This window comes from Ictalurus furcatus, chromosome 16, assembly GCF_023375685.1.
Source record: "Ictalurus furcatus strain D&B chromosome 16, Billie_1.0, whole genome shotgun sequence".
Classification (NCBI taxonomy): Eukaryota; Metazoa; Chordata; class Actinopteri; order Siluriformes; family Ictaluridae; genus Ictalurus; species Ictalurus furcatus.
Genome location: NC_071270.1, coordinates 27,347,559 through 27,372,551, shown reverse-complemented (window position 1 = coordinate 27,372,551; position 24,993 = coordinate 27,347,559). Strand labels below are relative to the sequence as shown.

At 41.0% G+C, this 24,993-nt stretch overlaps 1 protein-coding gene across 1 annotated transcript in view; it reads right to left on the bottom strand.

The window, feature by feature from the left end:
* LOC128620077 (protein turtle homolog A-like) overlaps positions 1 to 24,414 on the bottom strand; it is a 42,914-nt gene extending 18,500 nt beyond the window's left edge. Inside the window, exons 1-3 of the mRNA XM_053644728.1 lie at positions 24,027 to 24,414; positions 13,584 to 13,688; positions 13,297 to 13,491 (exon numbers count right to left, since the gene is read on the bottom strand). Of these exons, the coding sequence (XP_053500703.1) occupies positions 13,297 to 13,491; positions 13,584 to 13,653 (265 nt within the window). The 5' untranslated portion in view covers positions 13,654 to 13,688; positions 24,027 to 24,414. The remainder of the gene's footprint in view (positions 1 to 13,296; positions 13,492 to 13,583; positions 13,689 to 24,026) is intronic.
* Positions 24,415 to 24,993: the final 579 nt, after the last annotated feature.

The window sequence follows — 24,993 nt, the reverse complement described above, 5'->3', positions numbered from 1 at the left end:
ACCCGCTCCCCTGAGGACCAGAAGGCACCGTGGAGTCCACGCTGCGACAACAGGAGCGGCGCCGAGCTCCAGCACACGCCTGTTTACTCCACTTCACTCGTCTACAAGCACCCGCAGCTGAGAGGTTACAGCACAGCACAGATCACACTGACCGGTCTCTGTGTAAACACACACACACACACACACACACACTCGGACTCGGACGGTGATCCGGAGTTAAACACCAGTGCAAGCCGTGGTCGAGATTTGAATGTAGTTGCCATGGAGACAAGGACTGAAATCACATGAGCGAGGTAGTGACTTCAGAGCAGGATTACTCACCTTCCAACTGCAGCGAGGACAGGATGTGTGTGTGTGTGTGAGAGAGAGAGAGAGAGAGAGAGAGAGAGGGAGAAATATTAAAGAGGTAAAGAGAATGGAGAGAATGAGACGGAAGGACAGTGGAAACAGAAATATGCAACTGGTGCAAAAAATAGAAAGGAAAAAAGAAAAGGAAAGGGATTCTGTGACAGAAAGAAAGAAGCTTCAAAGAAAGAAGCTTCAAAGAAAAGTAAAGAAGCGAGAGAGCAGCATCAACGAAAGGTAAAGAAGGAAAAAAAGAAAGAAGAAAAAAAAGAAACCAAAAAGAAAAGTAAAGAAGGAAGAAAAAAGAAAGCAATAAAGAAGCATCAAAGAAAAGTAAAGAAGAAAGAAAGAGAGAAGGAAAAAAGAAAGCAAAGAAAGAAAAAAAGAAAGAAAGAAAGAAAGAAAAGAAGGAGGAAGGAAAAAAATAAAAAAGAGAAGTAAAGTTTGAAAAAAGAAAGAAAGAAAGAAGCATTGAAGAAAATAAAAGGAAGGAAGGAAGAAAGAAAGAAGTAAAGGAAAGAAAGAAAGAAAGAAAGAAAAAGTAAAGAAGCATCCAAGGAAGGAAGAATATATGAACAAACGTATGAAAAAGAATACTAAAGAAGAAGGATGAAAGAAAGAATCCCATATTAGTAAAAAAGGAATAACTTTTTAGATAGATAGATAGAGAGAGAGAGAGAGAGAGAGAGAGAGAGAGATGGAGGCGGGGTCAGTAAAGGTAAAAGTTTAGAGATGTGGTTAGAACTCAGTAAAAAACTCCACACAGAGTCAACAAAGTAAAAAAGTTTTCAAAGGTGTCATCTGTGTGTCCACCTGCTTCCTCATTCAGTAGGGAACCACTTCAAAACACACACACACACACACACACACACACACACACACACTGTTGCCGAGCGATTATCCACACTCCACTGCACACTGCATACTCACAGCACAAACACACACTCTGTTGCTATGTCACTCGAGCATCCAGAGGGTTCAGCTGAACATGGTGTGAAATTACACACAGTGAACAACTAACATTCCCTTCCTGTTTACAACACTCACTTCCTGTTTACAACACTCACTTCCTGTTCATACCAGAAAAAAGGTGTGTTTTTTTTTTCTATAGTCATTTTAAAAACGTCTATAAACCTTTAGTGGGGGTGGGGGTAGTGAAGAGGTACCGGGGGGAGGGGCACCATGGGGGGAGGGGAGGGGTTTCGTGACCCCGGAGCAACTCATGCTGCAGTGCTTTGCTAACAGGCGTGACGTCATTAAACGCGCAACAGCGCTGGGCCTAAACTGGACGTTCCACAACGTTACATGTAACCATAAATGGATAAAAACGTACGTAGTGATAAGAGGTTATTGTAATCGCTGACAAACTGCTGTGGCATAAGAGGAATAAAACACTCTGGGACGTGCTGCTAGAGGAAAACAACCTGAAATAATATTATTAATATTTCTGCTTCCTCACACCACTTCCTGATTATTTTCCTATAACAGCAAACCCCATGTTTCCCTCACACACTCCTCTCACCATCACCTACTCTCCCTGACCTACAGGCAAACTTTTCAGGGAGGAAGAAGGGGACCGAAAGACAGAAAGAAAGGAAGGAAGAAATAAAGAAAGAAAGAAAGAAAGGAAGGAAGGAAGAAATAAAGAAAGAAAGAAAGAAAGAAAGGAAGGAAGAAAGAAAGGAAGGAAGGAAGGAAGAAATAAAGAAAGAAAGAAAGAAAGAAAGAAAGGAAGGAAGAAATAAATAAAGAAAGAAAGAAAGGAAGGAAGGAAGAAAGAAAGAAAGGAAGGAAGAAAGAAAGAAAGAAAGGAAGGAAGGAAGAAATAAAGAAAGAAAGAAAGGAAGGAAGAAATAAAGAAAGAAAGAAAGGAAGGAAGGAAGAAATAAAGAAATAAAGAAAGGAAGTAAGGAAGAAATAAAGAAAGAAAGAAAGAAAGAAAGAAAGAAAGGAAGGAAGGAAGAAATAAATAAAGAAAGAAAGAAAGGAAGGAAGAAATAGAAAGAAAAAAAGAAAGGAAGGAAGAAAGAAAGAAAGGAAGGAAGGAAGAAATAAATAAAGAAAGAAAGAAAGAAAGAAAGGAAGGAAGAAATAAAGAAAGAAAGGAAGGAAGAAATTAAGAAAGCAAGAAAGAAAGAAAGGAAGGAAGGAAGGAATTAAGAAAGAAAGAAAGAAAGAAAGGAAGGAAGGAAGGAAGAAAGAAAGAAAGGAAGGAAGGAATTAAGAAATAAAGAAAGGAAGGAATGAAGAAATAAAGAAAGAAAGAAAGAAAGAAAGAAATAAAGAAAGGAAGAAAGAAAGGAAGGAAGGAAGAAATAAAGAAAGAAAGAAAGGAAGGAAGGAAGGAAGGAAGGAAGGAAGGAAGAAATAAATAAAGAAAGAAAGAAAGGAAGGAAGAAATAAAGAAAGAAAGAAAGGAAGGAAGAAATAAAGAAAGAAAGAAAGGAAGGAAGGAAGAAATAAATAAAGAAAGAAAGAAAGGAAGGAAGAAATAGAAAGAAAAAAAGAAAGGAAGGAAGAAAGAAAGAAAGGAAGGAAGAAATAAATAAAGAAAGAAAGAAAGAAAGAAAGAAAGAAAGAAAGGAAGGAAGAAATAAAGAAAGAAAGGAAGGAAGGAATTAAGAAAGAAAGAAAGAAAGAAAGGAAGGAAGGAATTAAGAAAGAAAGAAAGAAAGAAAGGAAGGAAGGAAGGAAGGAAGAAAGAAAGAAAGGAAGGAATTAAGAAATAAAGAAAGGAAGGAATGAAGAAATAAATAAAGAAAGAAAGAAAGAAAGGAAGGAAGGAAGGAAGAAATAAAGAAAGGAAGAAAGAAAGAACGGAAGAAAGGAAGGAAGGAATAAATAAAGAAAGAAAGAAAGACAGAAAGAAAGGAAGGAAGAAAGAAAGAAAGAAAGGAAGGAAGAAATAAATAAAGAAAGAAAGAAAGACAGAAAGAAAGGAAGGAAGAAAGGAAGGAAGAAAGGAAGGAAGAAAGAAAGAAAATTTCTTTGATGAACATATGAACAGAAGAATGAAAGAAACAATACTAAAGAAGCGAGAAAGGTATAGGACAAGTGTAGGAAAGGAATGAAGGAGGGAAATAATGATAGTCAAAAGAAAGAAAGAAACTAAGGAAGGAAGGAAGGAAACTAAGGAAGTAAGGAAGGAAGGAAAGAAACTAAGGAAGGAAGGAAGGAAGGAAACTAAGGAAGGAAGGAAGGAAGGAAGGAAACTAAGGAAGGAGGGAAGGAAGGAAACTAAGGAAGGAAGGAAGGAAGGAAACTAAGGAAGGAAGGAAGGAAGGAAACTAAGGAAGGAAGGAAGGAAGGAAGGAAACTGAGGAAGGAAGGAAGGAAGGAAGGAAACTAAGGAAGGAAGGAAGGAAGGAAACTAAGGAAGGAAGGAAGGAAGGAAGGAAACTAAGGAAGGAAGGAAGGAAGGAAGGAAGGAAACTAAGGAAGGAAGGAAGGAAGGAAGGAAACTAAGGAAGGAAGGAAGGAAGGAAGGAAGGGAAGGAAGGAAGGAAGGAAGGAAGGAAGGAAACTGAGGAAGGAAGGAAGGAAGGAAGGAAACTAAGGAAGGAAGGAAGGAAGGAAGGAAGGATATTATGTGGAAGAAGTTTTATTAATCCTTCTAAGTCGGCTCACTTGTGAGCTCATTTCTCAGCAGGACGTTCTGTTGTGTTCTCTAGGGAAATCAATTCTGCACCAGCAGTTAAAAGTTAGACGCTTATCAAGCTCTACATTTCCCAGCTCATGTCCGATGCCCATTTCCTATAGATGACAAGTTAGTGTTATCGTGTTTAGTGTCACGCTGACGCCGCAGCAGTGCTGTACGCCGAGAGAAGCTGAAATAATAACCCAGTAAAGGTTTCTCGGTTCTGTCAGACAGCGAGATCACGGCAGGAGGAACGGGAAGAGCTTCGCACACAGACCATAATTCAGTGCGCATGATCACAGTGCTGCTGGAGCGTTTCATGGCTAATCTCCTGCGTCAAAGCCATTAGTGCAGTCCCAAAGCCCGTCTCAGTCCCTCCACGCATTACTGCCAACCTTCTGTTACACCGCCCGGGGGTCTGAACCGGGGAATCCATCGCCTCTTCCCTCTTCTGCCTCGGCAAGTGTTTCCCGTATACACACTCTCAGGTTTCAGCTCGGGAGAGAGCAGGTAGAGTTTCACCCCGAGCCACAATATCCACCGGCTTTGCTCCCATTGTTCTGTTTTAAGGCCTTGTTTTCATTTGAAATTTGAATCATAGCACGTTAAAAGAGTCGAAACTTCAGTGGCAGGTTGTGAAGAGAGAGAGAGAGAGAGAGAGAGAGAGAGAGAGAGAGAGAGATGTGACGCAGGGACTTGGTCAATGCAGACGTGTGGGGGTTGGGTGGGAAAGCATGGACAATACACGGGGGGTGTTTCTTAAGCCTGGGGCACAATGACCGCAACCGCACTGTTATAATACACTCACAGGCGAACAATGCGGGCTTTCCATTGTGCAGACAAACCCAGCGAAACTTCCAGCCGACGCAGGAATATATGTAGCACTATCTGTACGGTTCAAAACGCAGCTCAAAGTGCTTTACAGACAATAATCAAAACAATTCCATACATAGCACTGATAGAGAGGAAGGAAGAAAAACTAGAAGAAGCGAGGAGGGGAATAATGCTAGTCATAAAGGTAAGAAAGATAGTAATGTAGGAAAGACACTAAAAGAAGCAAGGAAGGAAAATGGGGGAAGGAAACTAAAGCAAGAAAGAAAGGAAGGAAGGAAGGAAAGGAAGGAGCGAAGGGTAGGAAAGAAAATAAAAGAAACATGGAGGGGGAAAAGGAGGAATAGGAAAACTAAAGAAAGAAAGAAAGAAAGAAAGAAAGAAAGGAGCAAACGTTATGTAGGAAAGAAAAGGAAGAAAGAAAGAAAGGAAGGAAGGAAGGAAAGGAAGGAGCGAAGGGTAGGAAAGAAAATAAAAGAAACGTAGAAGGAAAAAGGAGGAATAAGAAAATTAAAGAAAGAAAGAAAGAAAGGAGCAAAGGTTATGTAGGAAAGAAAAGGAAGAAAGAAAGGAAGGAAGGAAAGGAAGGAGCAAAGGGTAGGAAAGAAAATAAAAGAAACATGGAGGGGAAAAAGGAAGAATAAGAAAACTAAAGAAAGAAAGAAAGAAAGGAGCGAAGGTTATGTAGGAAAGAAAAGGAAGAAAGAAAGGAAGGAAGGAAGGAAGGAAGGAAGGAGCGAAGGGTAGGAAAGAAAATAAAAGAAACATGGAGGGGGAAAAGGAGGAATAGGAAAACTAAAGAAAGAAAGAAAGAAAGAAAGAAAGAAAGAAAGAAAGAAAGAAAGAAAGGAGCAAACGTTATGTAGGAAAGAAAAGGAAGAAAGAAAGAAAGGAAGGAAGGAAGGAAAGGAAGGAGCGAAGGGTAGGAAAGAAAATAAAAGAAACGTAGAAGGAAAAAGGAGGAATAAGAAAATTAAAGAAAGAAAGAAAGAAAGGAGCAAAGGTTATGTAGGAAAGAAAAGGAAGAAAGAAAGGAAGGAGCAAAGGGTAGGAAAGAAAATAAAAGAAACATGGAGGGGAAAAAGGAAGAATAAGAAAACTAAAGAAAGAAAGAAAGAAAGGAGCGAAGGTTATGTAGGAAAGAAAAGGAAGAAAGAAAGGAAGGAAGGAAGGAAGGAAGGAAGGAGCGAAGGGTAGGAAAGAAAATAAAAGAAACATGGAGAGGAAAAAGGAAGAATAAGAAAACTAAAGAAAGAAAGAAAGAAAGAAAGAAAGAAAGAAAGAAAGGAGCGAAGGTTATGTAGGAAAGAAAAGGAAGAAAGAAAGGAAGGAAGGAAGGAAGAAAAGGAAGGAGCAAAGGGTAGGAAAGAAAATAAAAGAAACAGAAGGAAAAAGGAGGAATAAGAAAATTAAAGAAAGAAAGAAAGAAAGGAGCGAAGGTTATGTAGGAAAGAAAAGGAAGAAAGGAAGGAAGGAAGGGAGGAAGGAAGGAAGGAAGGAAGGAAAGGAAGGAGCGAAGGGTAGGAAAGAAAATAAAAGAAACATGGAGAGGAAAAAGGAGGAATAAGAAAACTAAAGAAAGAAAGAAAGAAAGAAAGGAGCGAAGGTTATGTAGGAAAGAAAAGGAAGAAAGAAAGGAAGGAAGAAAAGGAAGGAGCAAAGGGTAGGAAAGAAAAAAGAAACAGAAGGAAAAAGGAGGAATAAGAAAATTAAAGAAAGAAAGAAAGAAAGAAAGGAGCGAAGGTTACGTAGGAAAGAAAAGGAAGAAAGAAAGGAAGGAAGGAGCGAAGGGTAGGAAAGAAAATAAAAGAAACACGGAGGGGGAAAAGGAAGAATAAGAAAACTAAAGAAAGAAAGAAAGAAAGAAAGAAAGGAGCGAAGGTTATGTAGGAAAGAAAAGGAAGAAAGGAAGGAAGGAAGGAAGGAAGGAAGGAAGAAGTCAATGTAGGAAAGTATGTAGGAAAGAATGAAAGAAAACAGGTGGGGAAAAAAAACTAAAGAAGAAAAAAATTCTGGAACGAAGTATGGACGGAGTGAGGGTAAAATAAAAAAAAGAAAAGAAAGAGAGCCTAAGAAGCGAGGGAGGAAGGAGGAACAGAAGAAAGAAATGAAAGAAGGAAATAATAATAGTCAAAAAGTTTAGAGAAAAGCACGAAAAAAAAAAAGCTGCAAGACGTAAACGCCTCCATAAATATTACATACATGCCTCCTTATAGAAAACTTCCCGACCGACCTCGACTGATCCGCATACAGAAGAGCTGTTACTATAGAAACCGCAACGTATTAGAAGCTGGGACTCCTGTTTAATCCATGCTCTTATAGAAAACTAATCAATGCCTTCTGACCAATCAGAGTCGAGAACAGAAGTGGTGTTATAAAACATACACCTTGTGACATCAGACACCGATCTCACCTTTCTGTAACACCCACATGTATCTGCTCTGTATACTAAACACCGAACTGCCATGAAACCGCATGACAACGCGGTAAAAACATCATTTCCTGTTTCGGCGAATTTACTGGATGAGCAGTAATGGTGGCTCCGGTAGCTTACAGCATGATCATTTAAGAAGGGTTTATTATTATTATTATTATTATTATTATTATTATTATTATTATTATTTAGTGAAGAAGAAGCTTGTGGAACGTCCAAGAAACAAGTCATGCTCCTGCTGTCACTTACGTTATCGCAGCTATAAATAGACGCTCCTTCACCAGCCTCTCTTTCTTTCTCTCTCTCCGAGACCCTGTTTACACTGGTGCCTTTTCGTTCTAAAACGGAAACGATCCTCGTCCACGCCGGCGTTTCCGCCGCGTTTCGGAAACGATCTACGTCCACGCTATACGACCGTAAACGTATGTCACGTGACCATTCGTGCACACTGGGCATGCGCATACGAGTGTAAACAGGAAGTCGGTTGCTAGTCCAAACCGGCGTTCCGTGTAGGGCTTACGCCGCTCGAAATGAGATTTGTTGGCGATCGCTCTAATCGTAGCTCGCCTCTTGCGCGTGTAGCAGCTGCAGTGTTATATAATACAGAGTGGAACCGCACAACGGCGGCTAAGAATGACGAGAAAGCCAGCAAAGCTCGCGGTTCAGTCTCCGTCTTGTTGCGTATACGATCAACGTAGCGTAACGGTCATGTGGTAGGGGCTTGACGAATCAGGGAAGAAAACGCGATGATCCAGAAAAGAACCAATCGGGGCGCGAATGTGAGTGAAGCCACGCCTTCGTTTTCAAAACGTTCTGGTCTGTTTTACACTGAAACGCGAGCCCGGAGTTTTCAGACTAAAACGGGGTCTTCGGCGTTTCCGAAAGTCTCCGTTTACGAGAGTCGAAAACGCCGGAGTAGTGTAGACGACCGGCGTAACCGTAGCAACAGTTATGCGTTTTAAAACGAAAACGCATTAGTGTGAACAGCGCCTGAGAAAGAAAACAAAAATCGTGTCATGTTTTCGAGAAATCACGAAGCGTAAACTGCTCTGCGACCAGAGCGCTGACACTGGAGACTCCTTCCAAAAAAAAAATGATTACAGGCTTTTAAACAAGTACAAGTCCCCGTGAATGAGCTGTTACCGTAGAAACGATAACATATCGACACGAACCTGCGATGTGCGTTACAGCTCGGATTCCTGTCTAATGCGTATAAATAAACTCCAGCATTGTGCTGTTTTTTTTCCAGGGGGGGTTTCGTTGCATCCGGGACGGTTTTTGTCCCGAAGGACTCTACTTTCATGACTGGAGTAACACTAACACACGACAATGAGCAACACTAGACCACCTGAGACAAGGTTTATAACCTGAGGGCATGTAACTTCATCATCATCATCATCATCCCACCGTCCTGTAAGCCAGCAGTCATCTCCACCTGAGACAAAAAGTCCCTCGAAATCTTTTGTTGTTGCTCAAACAGAACGTGAGCTCGGGGTTAGACGAGACGCCAAATCCTAAATCCTTCCAGACGTCTTTGTCCTGCTCCTGTTTTACATCAGGAAAGTGTTTCGTTTCCTTGTTTGGGAATGTTAATAATACGCTATCGAGTGGGGATTTTCATCCAGGACGCTTTCTCATACAGATTTATAATATGATATTTTCAGGGTGAAAATACGCCGAGTGTTTCTTCATGCTCATGATCATCGTCGATGCTTCTACACAATCGCGACGGTTTTCTCTGCTTTTGCGAGACGACCGCAAAAAAAAAAAAAAAAAACTTTTTTTTTTTTCTTTGCAGAACGTTATTTTAGTACGGAGCAGCTCCTCTTATAAAACGCCTCCTTACAAATTATTGCAGTTTTTATTCAATAAAGAACGACACGTCTGTTTATAGTTATATTATAGTTATGTTGTGGAACATCCAGGAAACGAGATGGTCCCTGTTATAACTTAATATATACTGTAGCAGCTATAAACGGGGCCGCTGTTATTCTAAACCAGTTTCAACAACGGTTTTCAACAATTCAACAAGGAAACGAACATTATCAACAATTTATAAAGTGAAACAGACCATCATTTTACAGAAAGTAGGAGGGGAAGAACGCTAGTCCAAACGTTAAGAAAGACAGCCGTGTAGGAAAGAAAATAAAAGAAGGAAGGAAGAAAAAACAGGGGGGAACTAAAGTATGATAGAAAGGAATAAAGGAAGGAAGAAAGGAAGGAGCGAGGGCAAGGTAGGAAAGAAATGGAAGGAATGAAGGAAAGAAGAAAGGAAGGGGGAGAAGCAAGCTAAAGAAAAAGAAGGGAAGGAAGGAAGGAGCGAAGGTAAGGTAGGGAAGAAACGGGGAAAAGGAAAGAAGGGAGAAAGAAAGCAAGGAAGGAGGGAGCGAGGGTAAGGTAGGAAAGAAAAAAGGAAGGAAAGAAGGAAGGAAGGAAGGAAGGAAGGGGGGAAAGCAAGATAAAGAAAAAGAAAGGAAGGAAGGAAGGAGCGAAGGTAAGGTAGGAAAGAAAAAAGGAAGGAAAGAAGGAAGGAAGGAAGGGGGAAAAGCAAGATAAAGAAAAAGAAAGGAAGGAAGGAAGGAGCGAAGGTAAGGTAGGAAAGAAACGGGGATAAAAGGAAGGAAGGAAGGAAGGAAGAAAGCGAGGAAGGAAGGTGCAAGCGTAAGGTAGGAAAGAAAAAGGAAGGAAGGAAGGAAGGAAGAACGCAAGGAAGGAGGGAGCGAGGGTAAGGTAGGAAAGAAAAAAGGAAGGAAAGAAGGAAGGAAGGAAGTGGGAAAAGCAAGATAAAGAAAAAGAAAGGAAGGAAGGAAGGAAGGAGCGAAGATAAGGTAGGAAAGAAAAACGGGGATAAAAGGAAGGAAGGAAGGAAGGAAGAAAGCGAGGAAGGAAGGAGCAAGCGTAAGGTAGGAAAGAAAAAGGAAGGAAGGAAGGAAGGAAGAAAGCAAGGAAGGAAGGAGCAAGCGTAAGGTAGGAAAGAAAAAGGAAGGAAGGAAGGAAGGAAGAAAGCAAGGAAGGAGGGAGCGAGGGTAAGGTAGGAAAGAAAAAAGGAAGGAAAGAAGGAAGGAAGAAAGGAAGGAAGGGGGAAAAGCAAGCTAAATAGGAAGAAAACAAGGAAGAAAGGAGCCAGGGTAATGTAGGAAAATATTAATAGAGTAAATATTTCATGTTTATATACATTTCATTATTAATTACACTGATTTATGCACGAAGAATAAAACACGACTGTTAGAAGGTTAATGTTGTGAAACGTCCGTGAAACACGTTAGTTCATGTTCTCACTTACGTTACAGCAGCTAGAAAGAGTCAGCTAGAAAGAGTCAGTTAGAAAGAATCAGCTAGAAAGAGCCAGCTAGAAAGAATCAGCTAGAAAGAGTCAGTTAGAAAGAGTCAGCTAGAAAGAGTCAGTTAGAAAGAGCCAGCTAGAAAGAGCCAGCTAGAAAGAATCAGCTAGAAAGAGTCAGCTAGACAGAGTCAGTTAGAAAGAGTCAGCTAGAAAGAGTCAGCTAGAAAGAGCCAGCTAGAAAGAGTCAGCTAGAAAGAGCCAGCTAGAAAGAATCAGCTAGAAAGAGTCAGCTAGAAAGAGTCAGCTAGAAAGCTGCTATATAGCTCTTTAAAGCAGCTAGAAAGAGTCGTTGCCTCACCAGCCTCTCTTCTTATCTTTTATATTTAAAGTCGCAAAGAAACCACAAAGCGTAAACTCCTACTCCATCTGTCCAGAATATGTCGGAAAACATGAATAATGTTAATAAATAAGCATTTATATAAACCTATCGTTCATATCACAGCTGGAAAAGTGCTGTCAGAGCTTACAGATACTGAATCCACTGTAATAGAAAGGAATTTAGGCTCTAATCTTAGATTACAGGAAGTATCATTTAAAGCACGTGCACTTTACTTAGATGAGATCTAGACAGTTTAATCTTTATTTAGCATCAGCGTGCCCTATCAGATTCCGTGGGTTTCGAACAGCATGCGATTGTTCTGTGCTTGAGGAAATGGAAATCAGATGAAAATCATATGCAATCATTTGAAACCGGAGGCCGGGAACCTCATCCTGGGCGGAAGAAATGACGCTAACAATCGCTAATAGCTTCACTGTACAAACTAGCAAGCTGGTTCCATTGACTGTTAGCCACGGTAGCATTAATACCTCCTACAAACATTCCTTCCTGAATCGTCCTGGAAACAGAGCGACGGACAGATGCAGACCGTCCCGCGGCTACGCAGCCAGCTAATGAAATCTGTCTCTCAGCTAATGAAAGGTCGTAGGGTCGAACCCTCCATTTGGACAGGGGGCACGATGGCAGCCCGCCACGTAACCACGGCAGCCGTTCGTCTCCTCCACATTAGCGGCATTGTGTGCCTTTTTAAGGACAAGCTCCGCGCGCGGTCCATTGACTCGGGTGTCCTATTCAAACACGCCCTTTGTGCCGCAGCCTCGGAGCACACAATACGCAACGACGGAGGAAAAGCGAGGACGTCGCGTCGGACACGGAAGAGTACAGTTACAGCAACGAGGGAGTGGCACGGCGACAAGGTGTAGGGGTTAGCAAAACAGCTACAGGACCACTAGCGGTCTTATTTTATATGTTACCAGCCAGAAAAAGTTATTTAAAAGTTTCGATTAATTTAAATCTTCCCGAGGGGAACTGATTTCAGCTTGTGTTTCAGCATAGTATTAATCATAGCACAAAGAAACTTTAGCTAGGCTATCGTCTTAATTCTCTCTAGAAACTTTATCTAACTTTATTAGCTAGCAAGATTAGCGTGAATTGTAGCTAATATACCTGGCTAATTATCTCTACAAGTATTATCTAACTTTCTTAGCTAGCTAGATTAGCATAAAGTGTAGCTAATATACCTATCTAATTGTCTCTACAAGTATTATCTAACTTTCTTAGCTAGCTAGATTAGCATAAAGTGTAGCTAATATACCTATCTAATTGTCTCTACAAGTATTATCGAACTTTCTTAGCTAGCTAGATTAGCATAAAGTGTAGCTAATTTACCTGGTTAATTATCTCTACACGTATTATCTAACTTTCTTAGCTAGCTAGATTAGCATAAAGTGTAGCTAATATACCTGGCTAATTGTCTCTACAAGTATTATCGAACTTTCTTAGCTAGCTAGAGTAGCATAAAGTGTAGCTAATATACCTGGCTAATTATCTCTACAAGTATTATCTAACTTTCTTAGCTAGCTAGATTAGCATAAAATGTAGCTAATATACCTGGCTAATTATCTCTACAAGTATTATCTAACATTCTTAGCTAGCTAGTTGAACGTATTTATAACGTCTAAAATGGTCAGGTTCCGCCTTGTATGTATTCATGAATCTTAAAGAATCTTTAGCTATCTTGGGAATTATCTCCACGAACATTATCTAGCTATGTTTGCTAACTAGACTAGGCGACTAGGCTGTTTATTTAAGTGGCGTTAATTGCTTGAATATTACCAAGGGTGACTGATTTTGGATTGTGTTCATGTTATCAAATATTACACAAAGAAGCTAAAGCTATGATATATTGCTAATTATCTCTACAGACTTTATCTAACTTTATTTGCTAGCTAGGTTCGGCTATTTAGTGAAGTTCGGTTACTAATCTAAGCTCTCTGATTCTCCGTTTCAACCAGGAATTGACTTCATATGCAATTTTGACTCTCAGTGGCTTAGACAAATGATAAAATCATAAACAAAGAAACTATAGGTCACGGCATATTACCCACACAGACGGTAAGACTTTGGTCGTTCACATTCGCGAGTAAACATCCTTCACAGAAATTACTATACATCACTGTAAGTGTAAGAGGGGCACAAACTTATGGAAGGGATGGATTTCTAGAATGGTGTCTTCAGTATCGTACACAAATTAGAGACGTGGGACAGAGTGCACAATACTGAAAACGTCTTCCCACCATCCACCACACCGACACGTACTTTCCATAAGTAAATACTCCCACCTCCCATGCTATCCGCTGCACAGATTTCCACACATGCACACATTCAAACGCTATGCTAGTCACGCTAGTCAATTCTGTTACGCTCACCTTCATATCTGGGATGCACTCGTGGTGCGTGTGCGCCGAACTTCATAAGGATGGGAACGTCGTAATCCCGCCGGACCCACTCGACTACGTGCAGCGAAGCCGAGGAAACCTCCGCCGGAGGACTGAGGGGGCAATTCAGCAGCGCCGAACCTCCCTGTTTGGCCCGCAGCGTGGTCCGCTCACCTCCGACTCCACCTAGCACAGGATAACACATACTAATATCAATACTAACACGAATAACACATAGATATTAATCTTTTAGCTAGGAAATCTTTATCCTTCCTCACCAAGTAAGCAGAGCACCACCGCAGCAGCAGTAATTATAACTCCAGGTACAGGGAGCTCCTTTAGTGCCATGGCAGACGTTCAGACACACTCGGTCATCTCCTTAACTGCGATAAAGATCATTCGGGTCAAATATTAATCGATCGTTCATCCGATATTCACTGGAGAAGAAAAATCACCCAAAGAGTCAATAACATATTAACGCAAAATAACATTTAACCTCGGAAATCATTCAAACTATGAAAGAAAAAAATCAAAATCAAAATCCTCTGCGAGTTAACACAATTCTGCCCGATTATATTTATCCAACAAGATTATTCGTAGTATTTTTACAAATAGGCAAATCTGAGTGAAAAAGTTTGTGTACCCTTACGACAAAAATCTCGAATTTCTATGGAATTTATAGCGACGGAATGTTTACAATTTCACGAATGTTTCTTCGTCACAAGTGCCATAAGTTTTCAAAGAATACATGTTAAGACATCGATAGCGGAAAAACAGACGTGTATCGCTTTAAATATTTGCACCCCCTTCGAGTATTTTCCTACAACAGCAAGCCCCGGAACGCTCTATTCTTTTTATACCCCACCAGTTTGTCAATCGTTACACTTTAAAAAAATTTTCCATTTATAGTTACATCTAATGTTGTGGAAAGTTAGCGCAAGCTCCTCTGTGCTGAAGATGATACTTTTTTAAAAAATGACAGCTTTACCTCTGACACTGGAGACTCCTTCCATAAAAGTTCAATAAACATCTCTTTAGCAAAAAACGTCTCCAAATCAACAATTATAACGATAATGATAATGAGTCTTTATTGATGCACAGTCAAATTCTTTTCTTCGCATACCCCATCATGTCAGGAAGTTGGGGTCAGAGCGCAGGGTCAGCCATGATACAGCGCCCCCTGGAGCAGAGAGAGTTAAGGGCCTTGATCAAGGGCCCAACAGTGGCAGCTTGGCAGAACTGTCGCTTGGACCCCCGACCTTCCGATCAGTAACCCAGAGCCTGGCAGTACTGGGGCTTAAACCCCAGTTAACCAAGCCACCACTGTGAGTTTGATGTAGCCCTTTACGTACCTGTGAATGAGCTGTTACTATAGAAACGATAACATATTAACATATGCTTGATGCTGTATGTTAAACCTGTGTCGGGCGTGTAGAGTGGTTCGCTATGCAGCTGAAAGGAGTAGTCAGTCAGAATAACTGGATTGTCCACTCGGCGTTGTTTAATAATTGTGTTTGGTCGATTGTCTGCACAAGGATGAGTCAACAAACACACCAACAGACCGGTGCACGTCGAGGACTCGTGCTCACAATTACAGCAGCGGCGCAAACTATTTCGGAGACAAAGAGTCAAACATGGAGAAATTGGAAATCAAGTTCTTACTTCATTTTCATCATTTTAAACATAACTTGGTGCATACACTGCTGTTGGGTCCTGGGATAAATGGCTCGGAGACGTCCCCGTGTGAACATACTGAACCGCATAAACGCTTTCAGAACCCGCCGTCATGTCCAAATCATGTCAAAACTCCACCCCCGAATCCAGCGCAAAGAGATAAGCATGGACTACAATTCCTCGTTTTTAACCTGATCCGTCTATCCTTCCATAAACCTTTCTGGTACGTTGTTTCTGTTTTGTTTTGAGCTAGTTCCGGCCCTAATGGCAGTTAAATGAAGCGTCCGTGCTTATGTACGTTCCGGAATGGTTGAAAATACAATATAGCACGGCCTAACGAGAAGATCGCGATCATGTGACCAGCGGCTGACTCAAATTCTGGCCTCATTTCCATTCTCACAGCGATTCAAATGAGCTGCAGGATGATGTAACTCGTGTCAGAAATGAACCTGATACACGTCTAGCGTCGCGCTTATCAGTATGAACACGCCGGGTCATGTCCAGCTGCAGGACAATAACATCGGTTTACTCGCTACTCTGACGAATCGAGCTGGAAATCCATGCATAACATCTCCTGAACAGTTTTCTGCTGGTGTGCACGCCGCCATTTTGTTTTAGGGTTTGGTTAGTTTGCTGTTTTGCTTCATGCAAAACATCGAATCTGTCACTGAGAGTTTGAACAAGAAAAATTCCAAATGAGCGCACGTGTGTGACGCAATGAAAAATGTCATTTATTCCAAAAAAAAAAAAAAAGAGGTATCGACCTTCTTGAAGTACGGTATAAAACACGCCGTGTCATGCTGCTATAGGAAATTCATCAACAGCTGCGTGGTGTGATGAATTTGATTATTTTCCTATAAGGAAATGGATTGTGTGTTTTATTCCTCTTACGCCACCGCGATTTGTCAATGCTAACACGTCTGTATTTGTTAAATAATGATACGTCATACTTTTTATCCAGTTATAGTTACGTTTCATATTGTGGAACGTCCAACGAAACAAGTTAGTTCTTATTCTCATTCCCTCACTTTCTCTTGCAAAGCTAGAGAAAACTCCGTCGTCCTGAAAACCTTACCTTACAGCTTTACCTCTGACCTGTACCAAGCGCTAACACTGGAGCCTCCTTCCACAATCGTTCCGTAAACATCTCCTCACGTAAAACGTCGCCGTACCGACGATTCCGCTCCGAACGATCCGTTACTATAGAAACGGTAACGTATTAAAACCAGCGCGTTAATATAAACCTGTGATTTGCAGTAGCGCTGCTGTCAGAGCTGCCGTTCTAGAAGATTCATCCGCACCTTCTGACCAATCAGCATCCAGAATTGAACAGCGCTGTGGTAATAACGTGATTTTAAAAAATATATATATATATATTCTTTAATCACTTGTAGGCCCACAAAGTGTTTCTGTTCATTTTGTCTTTTTTTTTTTCTCTCTCTCTCTCTCTCTCTTTCCCCGTTCCAAGTCTATGGAGGGGATGCAAACTTTTGCACGCCACCATATGTGGAAGCTCTGGTGATGTTACTGACTTGTTAAGTCATGGAGTTTATAGCACTATTTAAGGCCAAAGTCCTGAAAGCAAACACACTGTGTTTGATGGCCGTGTGCTGCTGAAGATCAAGCAAAAGCCAAAAGCTACCTAACAGCTTTAAGGGAACAAAGGTTGTAGCGTGTGTGTGTGTGTGTGTGTGTGTGTGTGTGTGTGTGAGACAGGGTTATGTATCATCATGGTTTCTCTCCACATGAATGTTTACACATTATTGTGAGCTTTCATGAAAAGATCTGAAACCCACACGGGTCCTCGGTTAAATTGATTTTGAAGTTGAGTTTATAATCCGCTTTTAAATCTGTCGTAAAACCTTGTCATTAGAAAACCTGAAGCGTTTCTCAATCCCTGGGGAGAAAAAAATAAAGACGTGTGAAATCTCGCCTTTGATTCCATTTCCATATAAGGAACATTAGCATTCAGCTTTGTTTTTTCTTCCCCTCTGCGTTCCATTGTACGTCCCGGCAGGGCGGGGCTTCACGACCATATGACATCAATACTGTGATAAACGTCACAATACACTCGTCTGAGATATTGTGCTTTTCGTTTGATCTCTTCACACAATATTAGTCAGTGCGGTCGCGAATGTCACGTGATGCCAAACTGAACAACTCGCTGTGAAAGACTGCTTTATATAAGAACACCTGAAAGAGGATTCCATCACGGTCCAGCCGCAAGGATCGTCGACGAGTATCGTGACACGCAGGAACAGGCTAATTTAGCGAGCGGACATGGAAGAGGAGCATTCTCTGACGCTAGTGAAACAACAAACACAAACAGCTGAGCAAGCGAACACTGATCGGACGTATTTATGTTAACAATATTCATTATCTGGAGGCGTAACACTGGATTTCTTCGGCTATAATTGGCTAACGACGCTAAATACGTAATGCTAGCGTATCGCATTACTACTTTTTTCATGGTTTGTTATACGGCGAGCAAACGTCATATTTGTTATACGTCACTTGTTGCCCAAATGAATGAATTCCCCCAATTAAGTGATTGGCTCTAACCTGGACACGCCCTCTTTGTAAAGGATCTGGCTACATTTGTGGGTGGAGCCTCTAGCCAATAAGAAAGTAACCAGCTAAATGTGGAATGTATAGCAAATAGTCCATGGGTGGAAATTTTTTAGACTAACATAAAGTTAGTCTTTGTGTAAAATCTGACTTAATTATGGCAATACCAGTAGGTATGAGAGAGCTAGCTCAAGCTGAGCTCTTGTTGTTGTTGTTGTTGTTGTTGTTGTTGTTGTTGTTTTTCTGGAACATTATTTATGTATCGAATACCTGCTCGTCTTTGGATTCTATTTAAAAACCTTTCCGGATCCTCAAATCAGATCTATAATATAACATATTATTCACAGCACGTAAATCGAAGAGGGCTTCGGCCGAATGCGCGTCGTGACGGCGTCACGTGACGTGCATCACATGACCCAAATCTGCGGAAAATCAGCGGTGATCTAGAAAGATCGCAAGCTCCTGCGGATATTGGACCATTTGTTTGATTTTGCGTTCGCACAATCGTGAAGGGACCGGGTTAGAGTTTAATTTGTCGATGCCGGCCTCCGGCTTGCCCTAGGTAGCAACAGTAATGACGTGTGGGCGGGGCTTGGAGTCAGTCATTTTTGGAGAGCGCCTGTGGTGTTGAGATCAGGTTTCGGATTAAGGCTGGAATGTCTTCTAAAGGCGGTTATTTGGGACCAATTTAAAAACAATGGACTCTTCGGTGAAATGGCGATCCTGTAATTCCGTGCACTGAAAACACTTTAACACTTTGATTAAATGCCACTCAAAGTAATTAACACATAACTCTTTTTTTTTTATTATTATTATTAATCTGCTACTTTTGACCTCCGAACTCTAACCCAGACTCTAATCTCCTTGAAAACAATGAGGTGGGTTCTTAAAGCAAAAAGGCCATAAAAAAAAAACGGCTAAGCGCAAGGGCTACTTGAAGGACCCGGAGCGCAAGAACTTCAGCCCTCCGAAGCCGTGCTCTCCATGGCAACCCGCTGGTCCTGTGTTTACCCATAAACACAGACGCTAACGGGTGCTGAGAGAGCTAGCGCAAGCCGCTAACTGCATTTGTGTGCTGAAAGGAGGAAACAGACGGCTGGGATTTAACGTACGACTGGGTTCATGGTCATGTTCTCAGATTTAATCATGGTGGGCAAAGCATTGATTTACCGGGGCCAGAAAGGCTAACCCGTTTTACTGTGCCAGTTCCGTTTGGCCTTTCCTGACCCAAACAGATGCCACGGGCAGATGGACACAAGAAACGAGAAACGGCTACAAGAGTCTAATAATGGAGATTAGTGGATTCATCATCCATTCTTCTCTGGAGAAGAGATTAGAATATCTGAATCAATAATTGGAAAGGTTATCAAATCATTACATTTATGGCAGACGATCTTAGCCAGAGCGACGTACATTTATCTCATTTATACAACAGAGCAGCTGAGGGTTAAGGGCCTCGTTGAAGGGCCCAACAGTGGTAGTTTGGCAGTGCTGGGGTTTGAACTCCTGACCTTCTGATCAGTAACCCAGAGCCTTTAACCACTGAGCCAGCACTGCCCACAAATCCAATCAAATCCAATCAAATCCAATTTTATTTGTCGCATACATAACCATATATCGTATGACACGCAGTGAAATGCTTTTTATGACCATCAGTCCTGTTTTTTACGACCTTTAGTCCTGTTTTTTACGACCTTTAGTCCTGTTTTTTACGACCTTTAGTCCTGTCTCTTTTTACGAGGTCGGTCTGTTTGAACAGAACCGTGGTGTGTTCTCCAACTCGTCGCAGTTCTTCAGGCAGGTGAGAAAATCACACTCGGGTCCGAGAGCATCTGAGCGACGTGACGGAATAAGCGAACTCTAACGAGAAAGTGATTCGACTCTGAATCGACTCACCTACAGGAAGTGAATCAAACGTGCTGTGTGCTTTTTTTTCATGGCAGCATTTTAGTTCATATTAAAAAAAAAATTTGTAAACGTGTATCCGCCGTAGAAACGTCACGTCTTCTGGAGATTCTGATGAACAAAGAAGAGAAACTACACACGATATGAGACATATGAGAAAATATTTAAACTAGTCCTGTTTCTGAACAACGACTCTTTGTTTTTTTGTTTTTTTATTGTTCATTTAATTATATGCAGCGTGAAACCAGACCGAAACAAATAGCAACCGACGCCATAAGTATCAGATTCGCTCTGATTCAGACTCAAGAAAAGGACTGAAAGGTGTGAAAGCGCAGAGCTGTGAAGAAGGAATGTTCTTCTTATACGTGGACACAGCAAGGCTGTCTTCTTCCACCGCATGCAAAATGTACTAATGGAGGGGAGGGAAGTGCAAACAAATCTATCTCTACTGTCAAGATCACACCCTGATCTCCATAGCCTGCGTGTTTGTTTGTGTGTGTGTGTTAACACCCTGAGATTTGTCATTCCTCAAACCTGTCCAGATGCCTGCGAGTCTTACGAGGAAATGATTGCCATTCCGATCGTGTGTGTAAGAGACAGAAATTTATCCTAATATGAATGAGTTTCCATTTATTATGCAAAAGGAAGTCCTAAAAATGGGTTAGAAACACTAATCCCGCCCCTAACTCGAACCATCGTCGCTGCTCATGCAAATTAGAATTCAAGTCGTTGAATTGTGGGAATTCGATGACATGAACGCGGTTGTGTTTTCGTTCGATTTCATACGAATGAAGAGATAAGAAACGTGACACACACACACACTAGCCTCAACCTTAACCCTCATAATGACTCAAGCTTGAACAACATGACGACGAAGTCGTTGGATTTCCGTCGATTTCGTATAAATGAAGTCGTAAGAAACGGTACAAACACTAACCCCGCCCCTGACTCCAACCTTTGTATCTTTCCGTACTCGTTTTTCATTCAGTTGAACTCGCTAAGTTCGAGGTCGGATTTGTAAGCGTGAGACTGAGCTAACAAAGCCGGCCCGCTTGCGTTTTTTTTTTTTTTTTTTAAGTTACTAAAAGTGACGTTTTTGTTTCTGCGCTAGTTTCTGAAAGATTGTAAGATTAAACCGCGGGATTTCTAGCGAGCCTGCCTGATCTCGAGAGAAACAAAACAAACGCAAAGTGCTTGGATTTTGTTTCGCAATGGACGCTGAGTTGATACAAATGTGCAAACGTGAGACAGAGTTAGCAAAAACATGTTGTATTTCCTACAAGAGGATTTCGCGGAGGTTTTTGGGTTTTTTTTATGATTGTTGTGGCCAAAAACGCTCAATTTTGCTCTGGCTTTTTTTTCAAAATTTGCGGAGGTTTTTTTTTTTTTTTTTTTTTTGCAGAAAACTGCTTGAATTGGCGAAATCGCGGTTGCGCGGAATCGTTCCGCACGGTCTTTCGCAGTGATGTCTGCTGTAAAACGAGACCTTTTAGCTGTCCTCATGTTCGACGCACGTGAATCGAAGACCGCTTTGTCTGAATGCGCGTCGTGACGACGTGACGTGACGCGTCTCGGCCCGGATCTGCGGAAAATCCGCGGTAATTTTGAAAAATCGCAAGCTCCTGCGAATATCGCGAAGTTTTGCGTTCATTTCTGGAGGTACTGAATAAAGAGCCACTGAGCGAGGCCTTCTTCAATATTTCATTCATAACCCAACCTATTATCATATACATTTTAGCAAGATGAAGGCTGGAGCCGTGGGAATTTGTTCGATTTCATATGCATGAAGTTATAAGATAGTTTTTAGTTCCGACCGCCGAGCCGGAATCCAGCACCGGATCCTAATCCGCTCCGGATTTTAACTCTCACACTCACCTGAACACCAGCTCACCTGTTTCCTGTTTAGTCTCCAATCCACTCCTCCTATTTAAACCACACATATTATACTATTCGTCCTCGATTGTTTAACGTCGTCTTGCTTTCGTGTTCGATTCCCTCGTTTGCCACGCCCATCGTTTTCACCCTCTTTAATCCGGTTTCACCTGAACTCTTCTGTTTTTCCGATCGCTTGACCTTCTGAAGACGTTTCTGCCAAACGATTTGGATAAAATCGTGTAATCGTTCGTGTAATTTCATCATCGACGGGTAAAGTTCTACACCAGGTTACGAGTTCAGAAAGTCTTGACAGGATTTTGTTCGCTTCAGTATGAATGAATTTGTTGCGAATTTGTTGCTAACCTTCACCTTATATAATCTTAACGTTACCCTTCATCACTTTTCATACGAATGCGATTTGTTGCCAGGTTGGACGCGAGTGTCCATGTGGGTTAAATTCTCTGTAGGTAATAATGTGAAACGGAAAGACCGTACATGGATAATTACAATCTGTCCTTTGATAATGAGTATTGTATACGCTCGTGAGGCTTTATCCCGTCTTCCAGCTTGACTGAGAGAAAACCAATGAGTCACATCAGGCTTTAAACGAGAGACGATCTCCAGCTCACGTTACAGCCATATGTCCATAACGCTCTCTTCCAGGATCTTAATTCACTTTAATGAATAATTCATGTGCAAAAAAAACCCCCCAAAACATACAGAGCAGCTTCAGCGCTCGATCGCGGGTTAGGATTGGATCTTAAAGTGGCTTTCAGGCAGTGAGATGATGGAAGCAGGACGCCCGTTACACAAGGGTGAACGGAGTGCGTTTTAAAAGCGTCCTCGCTAAATCGCAGGGCTTCGACCGCATGCGCTTTTCGTTCCCGCACGAACGAGCGTCAGCGGTCTCAAAGCCGCCTCTGTGGAAATCCGATCGATTCCCCAGAGTGTTCCGCAACAGTGTTGTTGAATTCTCGATTCTGATTGGTCAGAACGTGTCGGTGATTTTCTCGGACAAATCGAATCGCGTGTAAATATTAACGCGCTCGTTCTAATACCGTAAACGGAAGGAAAACTGTTAATACGGTGAAGCTTCATTTAACAAGATGGCTATTTGGTATTTACGGAAGGAGTCTCCGGTGTCTGCGGTTTGTACTCGGACACGTTTCGTACGTGTTCCTCTTTATCTTCATCCCTCGGGTTTTTCGCGAATCCGTTTCTCGTGACCGTCACCTGAGACTCGTCAGGGATCTAGACTTGGATTTCTATAAAGCTGGTTTGTGATCATGTTTTACCGTTTTGTTGCACTTATTGTTTTATTAGCTTAACCTTAATTATAATAATCAGACACATTACATATTAGATCCCCTTTACACACACAAAGCCTTATCTATCATCACTTTGGGCACCATTTTATCCAAACTGCCTCAAAAATGTCGCTCCCAGTCCACAATTTAGTTTCAGATGAGTCAAACGTTTCACGGAATCCCTCTTACGAATAAAACGATCACTCTTATAAATAAAACCGTCAAAAGAAGACCCATTTTGCTTCCTGGATTAGTTCCCATGTTTTGAATCGGCACCCTAATTTTTTTTTTTTTTTTAAAAAGACCTATTTAGCATTTAATCCTATACACCATAGTATATTTGAAATTATATTGCTGTTTTAATGACCTGCGAGTGAAATAAAGGTACCTTTAGTGTCTTTTACCTGGGAAAGTGTGTGTGCCGGACATGTTAAAGTAAAGCTTTAAATATAAGGACTGACTGTGTAGATTAAAAGCGTTTTAAAGGTAAACGCTGCACACTAAAGGTAGCATCCCACTGACAGGACAAAGTACAGCTTTATACCTTTATTTATATTAGAATGCATTTTAAATAAAACATTAAATACCCTCTCAGAAAGAACGGTACCAAACAAGGGAGAAGGTTTTGTAACTTCCAGTGCATAGTGTTCACCTTTAAAGACAATTTAAGGGACATAATTGGACCTTAAAGACCTGTTGAACATTTAAAGCGATACTCTGACAAAAAGGTACCACCCGAGCAACTACTGGAGTACTGTTTGGAACCTTTATTTATTTATTTATTTATTTATTTATTTATTTATTTCAGTGCACTGGACTCTCTGCTTTTGAGATTTAAGAAGTGGGTAATGGTGTGTGAATTAAGGGAAACAAGTCATTTATGATTAAAGCACTAAAACTTGTTTTGTAGGTACCAAACTGTACTTCTCCTGGCTGTTGGGACGGAACCATCAATGGAGTACAGGACCTTTTTGTACAGTACCTTTTAGTATATAGTGTGTATATATATATATAGTATATATTTTAGTATATATTTTTCACCTTTAAAGATAATGTAAGGGACATAGTTGGACCTTAAAGACCTGTTGTACCTTTTAAAGCTCTAACTTTAAAGCTCTAAAAAAAAAAAAATTTAAAAAAATGCACGCGCAACAAAATAAAGCAGTTTGTTTACCTGACAAATGTGCAAATGAATAATTAAATACTACTACTAATAATAATAATAATAATAATAATAATACATATCCAATGCTCTATCCAAAACTTAATGCATAAAACGCGCTCGTGCGCAGGTGTAGATAACGTAGTTGCATTAGAGTAGATTAAAGTAGGTTAAAGAGGTTCTCTCGGTGATATAAAGTCTTGAACACTGCAGTAATAACTCGTACTCACGCGTGGATGAGATCAGACCTCACAGCCTCCTCGTGCTCGGTGTTTAAAAGTCTAAAAATGCGCCACAAAAGCGCTTCATTCTTCCCCCGACTTCTTATTCTTATTCCTGCAGTCCGCATGCACGCGCAGCTCCTTGCCGGTCGCGAGCAGGTTCTCTCTTCTTGCACTCCTCCACGCTCACCATCCAACTTCTCACGGAAAGGAAAGATTCGCCGGGTCAGTATCAGAGATGTCCGTCAGTAGGTAAACGGCTTATTCGTGGGTTTTGTGGATCAGGAAGTGAAAGGTTTCCACGGAAACTCCGATCAACTCGGCTCGTGCGCGGAGTGTTTCACAGGCGCGCGAGACTCGCGCTCTCTATGTGTTCTGTCTCCTCGAGGACGCGCACACAAGTTTACCCTCATCAACCAGGAAGGGGTGTGCGTGTGTGATTGTGTGTGTGTATGCGTGTGTGTGTGTGTGTGATTGTGTGTGTGCGTGTGTGATTGTGTGTGTGTATGCGTGTGTGTGCGCGTGTGATTGTGTGCGCGTGTGATTGTGTGTGTGTATGATTGTGTGTATGATTGTGTGTGATAATTTTAGCATTCTTCATTAGGCATTCATGTATCATTTATTAATTATTATTATTATTATTGTTGTTGTTGTTGTTGTTATTATTATTATTATTATTATTATTAGTAGTAGTAGTAGTAGTAGTAGTAGTAGTAGTAGTAGTATGTCATTAAGCATGAATGTATAGCTTATGAATTATAAATGCACACTTACACAAATATTGATTCCATTATTTATGTATTAGTTTAGAACTTTTTCTAATCTAAATATTATAATCTATTTTAATAGTAATTATAGTTATTTTATTTCTTTATTATTTTATTATAATGTTGCAGCATTATTTTTTTCTACTTTTATACGTTTCAGTGATTATTTTTATTTTCATTCAAAATCAAAGCACAATTCATGAACACAC